Source organism: Ursus arctos, unplaced genomic scaffold (genome assembly GCF_023065955.2).
Source record: "Ursus arctos isolate Adak ecotype North America unplaced genomic scaffold, UrsArc2.0 scaffold_14, whole genome shotgun sequence".
In the NCBI taxonomy this organism is placed as follows: domain Eukaryota; kingdom Metazoa; phylum Chordata; class Mammalia; order Carnivora; family Ursidae; genus Ursus; species Ursus arctos.
The window spans coordinates 47,298,074-47,314,251 of record NW_026622808.1 but is presented as its reverse complement, the minus strand read 5'-3'; the positions used below and the strand labels follow the sequence as shown (position 1 = coordinate 47,314,251).

The window sequence follows — 16,178 nt, the reverse complement described above, 5'->3', positions numbered from 1 at the left end:
GAGAATGGTTCGTCCATGACGACTTAACCAGTCGAAAACCGGAGAAATGCACGAGGGTGAACAATCTGATTTCTGATATATCAGAGGGCAAGTCTTACCACGGCCTTTGTGGCCAAGCAAGGCTGGAGAGCACGGGCGGGGGAGGCACGGCGGGCCCGGGAAGGGCGGCCCGGGACCACGAGGCAGGAGTCACTCCTCCACAGCGTGGCAGGCCCGGTGGCACCACAGTCTCCCACCGTCTACCACTTTTTTATAAGTTGGAATATTTTTAAACGATGTTTTAAAGGTTTTAAAATAGTTTTAAATAAATAAAGGCTTTAAAATAGAAACTGTATCCTTCAGGATCAACCTACCAACCGAATTTTAAAACAGAAGGGATTAAACAAAAATATACTCGTTCTGTCTTTTGCTAAATATATGTGGCTCTACCTTCAGTGGATTTTTGCAGACGCTGACTAACTCCTCCACTGACCAGAACCTCAGCTGAAGAAATAAGGTAACTGCGCTGGAGGAGTTTTTAAATCTACCTGCTACTGGCGAGGATTATGTACAGAAACTCTACCAATAGGTTATTCTCGCAGTGCAACTGTGGATCTGAATCAGTGTGATGAGAGCTCTTCATTTTCTGGGTACTGTTTGTTGCTACTGCAGTCGAAATCACACGCCCCATCGATGAGTTCCGTTTCACACATCATCCCCCCGATGGCTGCAGTGACCCCCGCTACAGCAGTAAGGGGTGCGTCTACGTTACAGGCAAGTTAACTGGTGCTCAGGACGGCCCCGGGTCTCATTCCTTAGTTGGGGGCAGAGCTGAGACGGGACAACTCTGAGTCCGGCAGGCGGGCCCCCACCGGCTACGTGGCCCTGCCTGCGGCCTGCTCCACACCGCGGCTTCCCTCGGTCCCCGGCGCAGAGCGCGTCCCGGCTGCACGCCTCGCATGACCCCCGGGAGCCCACTGCGCAGCGGACGGCTGACCGGAAGTTTCTCTTCCCCCGCTTCTACTCGAAGTGCTTATGACAAAGCATGATTCGGAAACAGACACGGTAGGGGATGCACATTTCCCTCACGGAAGCAACGCTTGTAAGCAAATCTTTGCTCAGCCGCACTTCAGGGACGGGACACCAGAGAGTAAACACTTCTTGCTTCATCCCATCTCAGTTTTATGGTACTGGTAAATTTACAAGGTGCCCTTCCTTATCCGGCATGACTAAATTTCCATACTGCTCACTTCGTCCCCTGGAGGGAGCCAAAAAAAAAAAAAAAAAAAAATCACCATTTCTCTTAAGGACTGGGGAGTAGACTCTTGACCTCTGGAAAGTGAATTGAGACCACCTACTCATTTAACACAGCTAATGACTATGTGTCATGTGGGAACGACCACCCGTCATAATCAATCTGAGCCGGCTTCGTGTCTACAGGCAAGACTCTTATTTTTGATTATCAATTCTACGAGTCGAATGGGTCCAATTATTAATAAGGAATCCTATAAAATACATGTTTTCTGCTTTCCTAATCACTACCACAAAAAAACCAATCCAACAACCATTAAATAAATTGGAAAAGAATTATTTTCTAATAAAGTAGACATCCTGAAACTACCTATCTATTTACTGGCTACACATCAAAATTAGCAGTTTACAGTTTCTGGCAAATCTCCATTTCAATTTATTTCAACCATAATTCTAACTTACCTTTATTTGCAATAGCAAAATGCACTTCTTTCTTCAACTGCTGAAACTATCGCTTACTTACTTTGTTAAAGCACCTGAGCTCTTATTACAGCCTCACTGGAAAATGCACACGATTTAGTGATGGATAACACAGGGTTGCATACTGTCACTTTGCTCTTGGTTTAACGTCTAGAAAATGCCCAGATGCTTAGATCTCCCTATTTTCTCCCCAGACCCGTTTAGCCTTCGGTAAGTGTGCTGAGCAGCGTTGGCTCTCCTGACAGCAGTTAATCGGCGGCGCTGTCAAACGTGTCACACGAACCATGAATCACTGCCTTCTGCAGATCACTGAAACCCCCAAAGCACCACTCGAGGCGGACAGCTGCGCGGTTAGCCCCGCACCCACGGCAAGGCTCTTCCCACAGAGGACTTTATAAATCATCTTTAAGATAATCCGAGGGCCTGAGTGAAGGCTTTAATAAAGATAAAAAGAAAAAGAAAAATTTGTCAAAAACAAATTGGCTGTCTTTCAAGCAGACACCTTTTAAGCGAGGTTTTTTTTTCTTCTTCTTCCTAAGACACTCTGTTTTCTCAAACAACTAGTGGAACTCTCTTCATCTAAACAATCTGGAATTTCTAAAGAATGTTGTTTTTGCATAGTTAATATTTGCACATTTTTCTCCCCCCTTTGGTCTTTCCCAGTATAACATAATCCTCTGCACCTGCAAAAGCTCCACAGACTGCTGACTGCCAACAATCCACCACGCGGTCCTGCCTCCAGGACCACAGGGCCTGTGTTGAAGGAGAAAGAAAATTACAAGTTATTAAATATCTGAATTTATCGGAACCTCCTGTGGGTTAGCTCTGGGGATGGGAACTTAAGTGAGAAGCTATTTTGGTGACATTCCTCACTGATGACATAAGTGATTTTCCCAAGGACTTAACTGCATTCTAAAATAAGTCAAAGAAACAAGGGTGACAGCTACATTCAAGCACTCAACGAAAACAATTTTCAGGAAATAATGAAGGATATACTCACACTTGCGTGTATGTGTACAAATAAATATAAAGACACACCTCTAAGACAATGTAACGTTTTAAATATTTCCCATATGATTCTAAACATAAAAAATAACGCAATTCACAAGTTAGTCCACAGCAGCGTCGGCCACATTCCTCAATCCTTTTTTCAATCTTTTTTTCCTATCAGACAAGATAGACTTTATTTTTTTATAATATTTTTTTATTATGTTAGTCACCATACAGTACATCCCTGGTTTTCTGATGTAAAGTTCGATGATTCATTAGTTGTGTATAACACCCAGTGCACCATGCAATACGTGCCCTCCTTACTACCCATCACCAGCCTATCCCAGTCCCCCAGCCCCCTCCCCTCTGAGGCCCTCAGTTTGTTTCTCAGAGTCCACAGTCTCTCATGCTCCATTCACCCCTTCTGATCACCCCCCCCTTCTTTAATCTTTATCCATATTGCAGCATGTTCGAAAGATGCTAATTCTGTTACATAATGACGGGTTTAAAATTTGTCAAAACATGTTTTTGCACTGTTTGTGATGTAAGCTGAGGATTATACAAATCAATACACCCATTTCAAAGTTTCAAACTAGGCAGAAAGATGGCAGAGACATGGTGCCTTGCTCACCAAGAGCTGACGAACCAGGAGAGGACAAGATGCAGTGACACCAAACGGTGAACCGAGCTCTAAGTCAGGCGCCAGTCCACTCTCTGACCATGTGTTAATACCCAGTCCTCACAACAACCCTAAAAGTTGGGCCCTGTTATTATCCACCTTTTAAGCAGGCTTTCTAACAGCACAGCTTACACTCGGTTTTTTTGGTTTTATTTTATTGAGGTGTAAGTATGTGTCCAATTGTGTCCAATAAACTACACTATTTAAAGTATACAACTTGTTAAGTCTTGACGAGCACACACAAATCACTGCCATAATTAACATAGTGAAGCTATCCGTCACCCCCAAAATCCTTCTCTGTCCTTCCTCGCCACCCCGACTGATCTGTCATTCCACATTAGTTTGCTTTTTCCAGAATTTTATGTAAAGGTAATTAGACATTCATTTTTTTTAACCTGGATTCTTTCCTTCAGAATTTTTTAAGACCCATTCATGTTGCTGTCTATATAGACACTTCATTCCTGTTTCATTGCTAAGCAATATCCCTTTGTGTAGATATATCATTATTTGTTTAGGTCTCTGCTTGTTGAAGCACATTTGGGAATTTTTCCAGTTGTTAGCTATTACCAAAAAAAGCTATGATGAACATTTATATATGTGTCTTTATATGGACACATGCCTTCATTTCTCTTGGGGAAATACCTAGCAATGAAATAGCTGGATCTCACAGCATGAATATGTTTAACTTGTTAAGAAACTACAAAATCATTTTCCAAATTGGTTGTACCATTTCACATTCTGACCAGTTCCAGTTTCTCCACATCCTTCCCAACAGTATTATTGGGATTTTTTACATTTTAACCATTCTAATTGGTGTGTAGTAATACATCACTTTGGTTTTAATTCATATTTTCCTAATGACTGATGCAGAGCTTCTTTTCATATGCGTTTATGCCATCCCTGTATCTTCTTCTTTTTTTTTTTTCCAAGTAGGCTCCACACCCAGCATGAAGCCCAATGCGGGGCTTGAACTCACAACCCTGAGGGTCAAGACCTGAACCGAGATCAAGAGTCGGACGTTTAACTGACTGAGCCACCCAGATGCCCCTCCCTATATTTTCTTCAGTGGAGTGTCTGTTCGAATGTTTTGCACATTTTTATTAAATTGTTTTTTAGTTACTGAGTTTTGAGAGTTCTTTATATATTCTAGATACAAGTCATTCTCAAATAGACCATGCCTTGTTTCTCATTCTCTTAACAGTGCCTATAAAAGGACAGACATATTGGATTTTGATGAAGTTCAAATTATCCTTTTATGGATCTCGCTTTGGTGACACATCTAAGAAATCTTTCTCTAGCTCAGGCCTTAATGCACCCATGTTTTCGTCTAGAAATGTTTGGCTTTTAGGTTTTACATTTAGATCAACCATTCGTTTTGAGTTTTTTTTTTTTTTAAGATATTTATTTGAGAGAGAGAGCATAAGAGAGAATGAGAGAGAAAGAACACGAGCAGGGGTGAGGGGCAGAGTCTCCAGAGAAGCAGACTCCATGCCAAGCAGGAAGCCCGATGTAGAACTTGATCCCAGGACCCTGGGAGCATGACCTGAAGGCAGACGCTAAACCAGCTGAGCCACCCAGATGCCCCTGAGATAGTTTTTATTTATGGTGCAAAGTACAGATTGAGGTTCTTTGGTGGTTTCTTTTTAACATACATTTTTTTTACATACAATTGTTCCAGCAATTGGAAAAGACTATCGTTTCTCCAATGAACTGATTTCTCATTTTTCTCAAAAATCAGCTGTCCATATATGTATGGGTCTACTTCTGGACTCTATTCTATTCCAATCTATACATTTATCCTGACACCAATTGGATACTACCCACCATAGCTATACAGTAAGCCCTAAAATCATGGAATGTTCTCCAACTTTGTTCTTTTTCAAAATTGTTTATTCTAGGTTCTTTGCATTTCCATACAAATTTGAGAATCGGTTTATCAATTTCTACAAAACAGCCTGAGATTTTGACCTGAATTGCATTGAATCTATAGATCGTTTGGAGAATGGAGATATTGGCAATATTGAGTTTTCCAACCCACAAATAGAGCGTATCTCTCCATTTACTTAGGCCTCCATAATTTTCTCTCAAAAGTGTTTCGTAGTTTTCAGTATATAGGCCTTGCACTTGAATTTTCAGATTTGTCCCCAAGTATTTCATGTTTTGATGTTATTGTAAATGGTATTGCTTTAACTTCAGCTTCTGATTGGTTCTTGCTAATATGTAGAAACAATTTATTTTATACAGTAATTTTGTATCCTGCAACCCTGATAAATTTATCAGCTCTGGTAGCTTCTCTGTAGATTCCCTCAATATTTTTAAGATTTTATTTATTTGTCAGAGAATGAGGTGGGGGGAGAGTACACACAAGCGGGGAAAGCGGCAGGCAGAGGGAGAAGCAGGCTCCCTGCTGAGCAAGGAGCCTGATGCAGGACTCGATCCCAGGACCCTGGATCATGACCTGAGCCAAAGGCAGATGCTTAACGGATTGAGCCACCCAGGCATCTCTCCCTCAAATTTTCTATATCAGTTGATCACAATGTCTGTGAAAAAACGTTTAGTTCCCTTCCTCCTTTCCAATATGGATTACTGCCTTTTATTTGTTTTCCTTGCCTTACTGTACTGGGTAGGACCTTTAACATAATGGTATGCATGACAATAATGACAAATATTATAAAAAAGGCCTCTTGAATATACTTACTAAAATAGTTAGGATAATAATATGACCAACTGATGGTGGCATGACAACTGAAAGAAGAACAGCCAACTTAGTACTAATCTCCTACTCTCGATATTCCCCCACTGCAGTTATATCTGGAAGGTTGAGAAGATTGCTTCAGAAATGAGAAAGATGCCATATAAATGCATATAAGGCCCTATTTTGTCAACTTCAACAACTTGTGTGTGTGATTTACTGTTTTTCTTTTTACCTCTTGATCCCTTTCATCCATTACTCCCCCTCCCCTACTCCCTGGCAACCACCCAACTGTTCTCTGTACCTATGAACATATTTTTTTAGACTCCACATAAAAGAGAGATCCTACAGTATTTGTCTTTCTCAGATTTATTTCACTTAACATAATGCCCTTGAGGTCCATCCATGTTGTCACAAATGGCAAGATTTCATACTTTTTTATGGCTGAATAACAGTCCTGTGTGTGTGTGTGTGTGTGTGTGTGCACACCACAATTTTTTTATCCATTCATCTATCAATGGACAGTTAGGTTTCCATGTCTTTACCATTGTAAATAATGCTGCAGTGAACAGAGGGACGCAGGTATCTTTTCAAGTTAGGGTTTTTTCTTCCTTCAGATAAATACCCAGAAGTGGGACCTGGATATGGTAGTTCTATTTTTAATTTTTTGAGAAATCACCATATGATTTTCCATAGTGGCTGCACCAATTTACATTCTCACCACCAATTCTCACCAACTCCAAATGCCCATCAACACTTGTTATTTCTTGTCTTTTTGAGAACAGCCATTCTGCACCAATTTACATTCTCACCACCAGTTCTCACCAACTCCCTTTTCTCCAAATGCCCATCAACACTTATTTCTTGTCTTTTTGAGAACAGCCATTCTGACAGGTATAAGGTGATATCTCATTGTGGTTCTGACTTGCATTTCCCTGAGTATTAGTGAGGTTGAGCACCCTTTCATGAACCTGTTGGTCGTCTGTATGTCTTCTTTGGAAAAATGTCTATTCAGATCTTTTGCCCATTTTTTAACCAGATTGTTTGCTGTTGATTTGTATGAATTCTTCATGTATTTTGGATATTGGCCCTTATCAGATACACAATATGCAAATATTTTCTCCCATTCATTAGGTTGCCTTTTCATTTTGTTGATGATTTCCTTTGCTGTGCAGAAAATTTTTGGTTGGGGGGAGCCTGGGTGGCGCAGTCGTTAAGCGTCTGCCTTTGGCTCAGGGCGTGGTCCCGGTGTTCTGGGATCGAGCCCCACATCAGGCTCCTCTGCTGGAAGCCTGCTTCTTCCTCTCCCACTCCCCCTGCTTGTGTTCCCTCTCTCGCTGGCTGTCTCTCTCTGTCAAATAAATAAATAAAATCTTTAAAAAAAAATTTTTTTAGTTGGATGTAGTTTCACTTGTTTACTTTTATTGCTTTTGCTTTTGATGTCAGATTTTAAAAATTATTGCTAAGACGTATGTTAAGGAGCTTGTTTTCTTCTAGGATTTTTATTGTTTCAGGTCTTATGTTCAAGTTAATTTTGTACGATGTAAGATAGTGGTCCAATTTCATTCTTTTGCATGTGGCTGTCCAGTTTTCCCAGCACTATTTATTGAAGAGACTGTCCTTTCCCCATTGTATATTCTCGGCTCCTCTGTCATAAATTAATTAACTGTATATGTGTGGGTTTATTTCTAAAATCTCTTTTCTGGGGCGCCTGGGTGGCACAGCGGTTAAGCGTCTGCCTTCGGCTCAGGGCGTGATCCCGGCGTTACGGGATCGAGCCTCACATCAGGCTCTTCCGCTATGAGCCTGCTTCTTTCTCTCCCACTCCCCCTGCTTGTGTTCCCTCTCTCACTGGTTGTCTCTATCTCTGTCAAATAAATAAATAAAATCTTTAAAAAAAAAAAAAATAAAATAAAATCTCTTTTCTGTTCCACCGATCTATGTGTCTGTTTTTAATGCCAATACCCTATTGTTTTAACTACTATAGCTTTGTAATTTAGTCTGAAATCAGAGAACAACTTTTTTTTTTAAGTCAGACACCTAAGCAAATTAGATATGTAACACTGTGTGTTATCTGAGGATTCCCAACATTTCCTTCCATCTAACTGATAAGAATGACTACTTAAAAGATGTATTTATTAAATTCACTGGACTATTAAATTCACTGGAGTGCAGCTGCCAAATAGATTTTTGCGAACATCTTATGGAAGAAGAGAAGCTAAAAAATGATTTATGACACACAGCTTTCTGAAGATAGTCTTGCCATTGAGTGTAGTACATGGTATCTTTTCAGTAAATCATGTTTGCAAATATCTCTGTGATTTTGCAGAAAGCATTACCTTCTTCATAGCTCACACCAGCACTAGCAACAGCATAAGAAACCAAACAGGAGAACAACATCTTTTTACTTTTGAGGTGGAAAAAATGTGTATTTTATCAGGCTAAAGCCAGTTCTAACACCATTACTTACTTAGCTGACTTTTTAGAAAAGGAATCTGAAACCTGAACTGGACTTGTAGTGACCACTGAAGGCCATCTTCCGTTCATCTATGGATATCTTCGAGTGCTCCAAAGAGCAGAAGTTTACTCAAAACAGACTTAAAATACTAATGATTATGCTGAGTTTATAAGCAATAATAAAGAACAAGATGTGAGTTGCATGTCATATAGGAGGAAAAAAAAAATCAAAGATGTTATGTAATTCATCAATTCAACATTTCCGTGTGCCTCCTGAATATCAAGCACTTTTTTCAAGGGGAAAAAGAAGAGCAGCCGTCCTTAGGTCTAGTATTTGACAGGGGTACAGTGTGGGCAGAAAAGGGTTTTAACAGAGGGAAGGGAGGTGATGGAGAAGGTTTCACAGAAGTGCCCGCTCTAATCTAGGAGGGGGGAAAAATTGCTTGGGGAGGGGCACTTAATCAAAATAGACTCAGATGGCTGAAGACACAGGTTAAAAAATAGACTCTCCATAGATAAGCATAACTTGCCACTATCACCTCACCAGAATAATTTAGTCCAAGAACACATAAAGAAATCATTTTGAAATTGAAAAGAAATCTCTAGAACCAAAAGGTTTAGAATCAAGTGAGAAACGAATGTAACAGCAAGCACAATAAAGACTTCTCTAGAACGGATTTGGATTCCAGGCACTAAACACTCCACATACATTAACTCATGCAGTCCTACCTACAATCTTCTGAGGACGTGCCATTTTATCTTCATTTTATAGACGGGGAAGTTGAGGCCCAGAGCAGTTAAGCAACTTGCCCGAGTTTAAGTGGACCGTTAGCAGCAGAACTGTGTACGAGACAATCTGGCCCAAGGTATAAAAACACGTGGACTTGGGTCTACAGGTTACAGCTGTCTGGGCAGCAAAGAGAATGGTATTTATAAGACACTTTACTTCCACATACAGACCATAATTTCTTCTGGAATGATAGTACGATATCCAAGTGAATGAACAAACCGTGTGTGTCACTGCCCCCAAACAACTTGCTTTAAACAATAGGAGTGTAATTTTTTTTTTAAATGAGGACATAATCTAAACAGAAAAACTTTGGGAAAATAAGAGGTCAAGCTAAAAAGATGAATGGTATTTACAAATATTTCACTTGGGAGCTACTTAAAAATTCATTAAACACCACCACTGATAATAATAAGAACCTGATTGGTAAAAAGTACTGTATGTGAATTATGAAAGTATTGTGAAATGACAGATTTGCTCATATATGTGCAGGGACCAGAGGACTGAGATCAACTAAAAAAAAAAAAAAAATAGTGGCTGGGAAGACAGGAAGGGTTACTCACTGGAAGTATAAATATTATTGTTTGTGACTTTTCAATAATTTAAGAGTAGACTGCAAAATGGAAAAAAATACAGTGCAGGCAACAGTATGAATGATTACTACTATTAATTACCACTTGCTGAGTACCTAGCATGTTCCAGACACTATGTTAAAGATTTTACATTTTCCATTTAATTTTGGAAAATGTGTATTATCCACAAAGACAGGTGTGGGGGTGGTGCTAAACAATGTTAAGTAACTTGCCTAAGGTCACAGAGATAGAAAGTGGGGGGAGCTGAAGCTGGTTGGTGCCGACCCCCGACCCCCGCCAAAGCCACAGGTCTTACAGACAGAATAACATATGTGCAACACTGTAAGATTCCTCACTACTATACACAGCTCAACTTCTAGAAAGGCTACATAACGATATATAAGTGCTTAAAGAAAATATTTTGATGTGTGTAAAAGTTGTTTAAATCATGTGGGTTTGTAATGAACAATATGTTTAAGGACCTATCTGAACACCAAAACATTTTCAATTGCCATAATTTCTCAATCTAAGTAAGTATTTCCACTGCCATGGAGGTCTAACGGTTTCTGTGCAGGCAGATAAATGACAAGGGAGTGTGGGGACGAGGGACAGAAAGTGAGCCCAGATGTGAAGAACCAGTGTTGGGAGCCTGAACTCTTCTGATGGACACTCTGTACCAAAGTAAGAATCTAAAAAACCAGATCTCTTTACCTAGTATTGATTTATTTATCCCAGTTCAGGGTCCTATTTCCTTTCTTTTTCAAATAAAAAACGAAATTTTCAGATGAATCTATACATACTTGCTAATATCTCAGGTCAATGAGAAATTTCAAGTGGTAGTAATTAGGCAGATATGTTCCTAATTCTGCTACTGTGGTTTGTTTGTTTTTTGTTTTGGTTTGGTTTTTTTTTTATTAGGAACGTCAGTAAATGACAACAGGCAGGCATGTTCAGAGCAGAGCTGCAAGATTCTAGATGTGAACAAGAGCAAAGTCTACTATGCTCACCATCTTATCCTGGGGTCTGGGTCACAGCTCAATTTCTATAATTTTTCTTGAGTTTCCACACTGTAGCTTGATTAGAAAGCAGTTCTAAGAGCTTAGAAATTCCACTTTGAAGTAATTTTAGCCTTACAGAAAAGTTGCAAAATAATACAGTTCCCACATACCCTTCGCCCAGGTTCCCCGAATGTTGACATCTTACATGACCGTAGTATAATGATCCATGCAGCAGACTAAAATAGAAAGCACTACTAAAATATAGACTTTGACTGAATTTCATCATTCATATCGTTTAAAGGTATGCAATTTTTAACATTGGCTTTTTAAAAAATTAACACTATTTCAATCATCCAGTAGGATATTATAAGGAATCCAGAATACCTAGCGGTATCACTACAAAACAATCAGGTTATCTTCATTTCCCAAGTCAGTCCTCAATCATTGCTCAAGGCCTACTGAGGAACAGCATGATGTACTTTGCACCCCCCCCCACCGCCCCCAACCCCTACTTAACCCCCAGGATAATAGCTACTAGCCTGGGTATTCGTTCAAAGGATAGAAAGCAAACACCAGGCCCAAAAATATGAAACGGCTCGGAGTCCAAGCTTGGGTCAGGTGTTTTCTATTACAGTATAGCATGAAGAGAAGGCTTTGTTTTTCACTTCAAAAGACCCACCCAAACGTACACTATTGTCCTATGAATGAGTAACAAATTGAAAATAAGTGTTTTGGCTTTAGTGTAGGAAAACTCAGTTTGGGACTTCAGCTGTTGTATTCAAAAGAAGTTATGTAGCTTCCAATTTTGCAAGATTATGAAACCTTACCAAATACTTTTTGTGGTACAAGGACAGGAATGTGAACAGAATCATCTCCTCGATTCTAAATTAATAACATGAGGTGATAATTTATTTAAGACAGGAGAAGAGATAATCCTCTGTGTAGGCCTCAGTGTTGTCAGCCTACCACCAGAACTTTCTAACACATGAGAGACATTCGAATGCTCTCCAGACAGTAGCTGATGGAGCTGTTGTAGAGCTTTTGCACGTGCACTGGAAAAAACAAAGCAACTGCTGCTTAAAATGTTATTTTTCAATTAAATGAATCATCTCTCTGTACAGTATTCATATACTAACATGTGTTAAAAAGAGATTTCCAAAGCAAAGTTTCAAACCAAAAAATGGTTAGATAGAACTGAGACCACAGTTAAGCTCTCAGTTCTGCCATTCCATGGCTCTACCAAGATAACCAAGTGGCTAAAAGGCTGGAATGGGTTTTTCCTATGCAACTAGTTTTCGTAACTGCAGGTGGATTTACCTGACAAATGAGGGATCATTTATATACACAGGCTAATTACAGTTATAACGGCAGCTGGATTGCAAGCATTCTGAGATGCGTCAAAAGCATCAACTTTGTGTGGGTTGATCCGTTGTGTGCTTAAACTGTATTTGGTTGGTTGAGATATAAGATACTTGCCTTCTAGACAAGTTAGGTGGTGAAGATATTAAGAATTTGTAAGAAAGGGGTGCCTGGGTGGCTCAGTCCGTTAAGCATCTTCCTGCAGCTCACGTCATGATAGCAGGGTCCTGGGATTAAACGCCACGTTGGGCTCCCTGCTCAGTGGGGAGTCTGCTTCTCCCTCCTTCTCTGCCCCTCCCCCAACTTGTGAGCATGCATGCGCGCTCTCTCAAATAAATAACATCTTTAAGAATTTGTAAGAAAGTCTTTAATAAATGATTGTGCTGGTAATTAAAGGGAAAGAAATTTCATTTATTTTATTTTAAAGATTTATTTATGAGAGAAAGAGGCGCAAGAGCACAGAGCTTGGGGGGAGGGGAGCAAGAGAGAGGATCTCAAGCAGACTCCAAGCTGAGTGCAGAGCCTAATGTGGGGTAGGGTCTCAAGATCCTAAGATCACGACTCCAGCCAAAACCAAGAGTAGGACGCTCAACCGACTGTGCCATCCAGGCGCCCCTCATTTATGATTCTTGAGCAAAAGCACGATGGGCTCAAATGCTGAGTTGCTTAGTAATATTAAGGATTTAGAGTTAAAACATATTATTTTGGGGTAATGTGGCTAAGTTTTACTGGAGGGATATTTATTCTGATTGGGCATTCTCTGAGCTTTCTGGATCTGTGGTGGATGTCTTTTATTAGTTTTGGGTAGGGACAAAAGGTCCCATTTTGTTAACAATATCCAAACGTATCACTAACAGTTACAATAAAACAAATCACTGTAACTGATGCTCATAATATTGATTGGGAGTCAAAAAAAGGTATGCTTACTTTTAATAATTCTGCCTGCAAAAGCATATCTGGCTGGCTATATTTAAGTAAAGAACAATTGTTTTAAAAGATTATTATGGTCAAAATGAAAGAATTAAGAGACTGCACCGATAAGCCCCATTTATCTGGGAATAAATACACTGGCAAGCCTCGATCCTTACCAGCACCAGAAAAATATAAATCATAATGAGTCACTGCTTTCCTTAACCTTCAAAAGTTGTCTCATCTCAGCCCTAATTCCCTAGGACAGGGAGCTCACCACCATCATCTCTAGAATCCCAGAGGGCCCCGTACAGTTCCTTATACAAAGAAGGTCGGCCAATACTTGGTACCTTGATGAATATGTACAACTAAGCAGTGTTTGATAACTTTACCCTTGTGTAAGGAACAGGGGAAAATGAGAACTGGACAAACATAACCCCAAATTTTCATTCGTGGCTCAGTAGAAAACAGTATAAACCAGGAATGGCAAGTAGGTTCCACCCTTGTAACTCAAAGTGCCGGAGGTGGACAGGCTTCCCAGTGAGCTAAGTGGTTCCGAGGGTCCGTTTAGGTTCAGCTGAACAGGGGGCTCCGATCAACCGGGGACGCCCGCCGAGACGGAGCGGCTGGAGCGGCGGCAACGCCACCCCTGGGCAGGGTCCGACAGACTAAACAAGCACCAAAAATGCTCACAAATAACCAGAAAGCAAATCTAAAAAGCAAAAACAAAGCTGACTCCCTTTCCCCCATTTTTCAGAGGAGGTTACATGTGAATCTAGAGATGGGTCCTTTGAAGTCAAATACTGGCAAGATTTTCTCTAAGGGAACTGGAATCATTACAGGCATTTTTTAAAGTGCTTTTGAATATACATCTATGTTTGATCATCTGATTACACTAAAGTATGGTAAACTCCCCTCTTTTCTCACACGGTCTCGGCCAAAAAAGTCAATGTGACTCATCGCAATCATCTTCTATCTAACTGATCTATTTTCCTCATTTTAGTCACAAACTTGCCTAAGCAGGAGATCAATGCAATCAAAGCAAGAAAACAAAAGAGGAATCCTGGTGTGCTTTTTATTGTTTTCAGCAGAGGACCCAGACCCCCCACCCTCGAGGCCGTGGCACTGGTGTGGCAGGGTTAAACCTGACCTTCAGTAAGAGAACCTGCATGGAATGTGCTGGGCCTTCTCATCAACACAGCCTGTCAACTGCAGCTTCTGTGGACAACAGGCACCTGGGTGCACAGGCTGCAGGAGGGCTGGGGGAGGAACCCAGAGTTCCAGAAGCCACACCCTTTCCAGCCACCCTCTCAGGGCCCTTGCGATGGAGGACAGTTGTCCTCCTCACTGTCCTTGATATCTTTTTCACTATCTGCCTTGCACAAACTACACAAAACAAGAACCTTCTAAACATTTTGCTTACAGATTGAATCCCACCTAAAAGTAGGAGGAATTTTTTATTTTTCCAACTCCCCTATTATGGGATCTCTCTCCTTCTATCTCAGTAACCCTAGAAACAAGAAAATGTCACCCATTACTTTCATAAATTGAATGAAAGGACACTGTAACATTCTAATGTCTTTTCTTTTTGCACAAAGTGTCCCATATCTTCCAGGATGCAAATTAAGAACTTAAATGTTTTTGTCGTTTTGAATTGTTCAAAGATGCCTGTTTCATTCCGTGATTTTGCTAAAATCCTTAGCAAAAACACGTAACACCTTAGACTCCGATTTGACTGGTGGTCTGGACAGCAAATAATTACTTTACTCTTATGTTCAGGTGTTTTCTTCCCTACTGATGTGTTATATTTAATTTAGGGTACAAGCTTAGTACAGCAAAAATCACATACACACACACTTTTACTGTTATCATTCCCTTCTCTATCTTCAGTACGCCTTCCTTAGGAATCTCTGTTCTGACCAAACGTGTCTGTGCAGACACCAGAAATCAAAGGGTGTACGTGGAGACCAAGAGCACTGAGCAGCTCCTATCCTATTATACGGATTGCTAAAAAGCATGGGAGAATTTTATTGTGGGCTGGGATGGTGATGGACATTTTAACTATTATCCAATTAAGAATCAAGAACAATAAACAAGTTACTCTTCAACTTGAATAAAAAGTTTTTTTATAAAGTACTTTTTAAAATATTTTCTTAAAAATACAAAGTATACATGAAAAATCTAAGTCAGTACTTTATACACTGTGTTATGACTGAAAGAATAATCCACTGGCCTCTGATTTTTATTACAAAGCTATGATTTCATCTGAAAAAATCATCACCATGGTGTCACAGTCTTACATAACCAAGCTGATTTTATTTTCATTTTGCTTCAACGGTTGCATCTGAACTTAAAGCTTGCATTTCCTCTAGTTACTGCTGTGCAACTTTGTAAAACCTTGCGGGGAGAAGTCTAACTATTTAGACCTGAAGGCATTCTTTTTTTTTTTTTTTTTTTTTTTTAAGATTTTATTTATTTGACAGAGAGAGAGACAGCCAGCAGAGAGGGAACACAAGCAGGGGGAGTGGGAGAGGAAGAAGCAGGCTCCCAGCGGAGGAGCCCGATGTGGGGCTCGATCCCAGGACCCCGGGATCACGCCCTGAGCCGCCCTGAGCCACCCAGGACCCGAAGGCATTCTTGACAATGCTCGCAAGTGCGCTGCATGCTTCTGCTGAATATTCAGATAATACAAAAACTGTAACATTCTTACAGGGAATTTTATCATATCCTTCCAAAATATGCCTATTGTTTACCTACAGCTCAGTAAGAGTAAACCTATATGCTACAGCTGTGCACATACTTCTAAAAGAAACTAATTATAAATGAAACAGTTCATGTATATGGTTATCCAACTTTGCACTGAACTTGACAAAGAAAGAATACTAACCTTCGATTAGTGAATGGTCATAAACACCTGCTGTATAAAAGACAGAACTATAAAAAATATAAATAATCAGAAGACAAAGTTCCTCCCTCCAATAAGCAAGGAGGCAAGAAATGACACACAAACACGTGGGAAAATGTG

General features: G+C 40.2%; 1 protein-coding gene across 8 annotated transcripts in view; it reads right to left on the bottom strand.

The window, feature by feature from the left end:
- Positions 1-16,178, bottom strand: part of SLC25A26 (solute carrier family 25 member 26) — a 128,377-nt gene that overhangs the window by 10,165 nt on the left and 102,034 nt on the right. For 5 of the 8 annotated variants that reach the window (XR_006409806.3, XM_026501195.4, XM_026501196.4 and 2 more), the window contains one exon: positions 2,394-2,463. The exons of the other annotated variants lie outside the window; for them this stretch is intronic. Coding sequence is in view for 4 of the 5 variants with exons in the window: in XM_026501195.4 (XP_026356980.1) it covers positions 2,394-2,463 (70 nt within the window). In the remaining variant the exon portion in view is untranslated. The remainder of the gene's footprint in view (positions 1-2,393; positions 2,464-16,178) is intronic. 8 annotated transcript variants of the gene reach the window in all.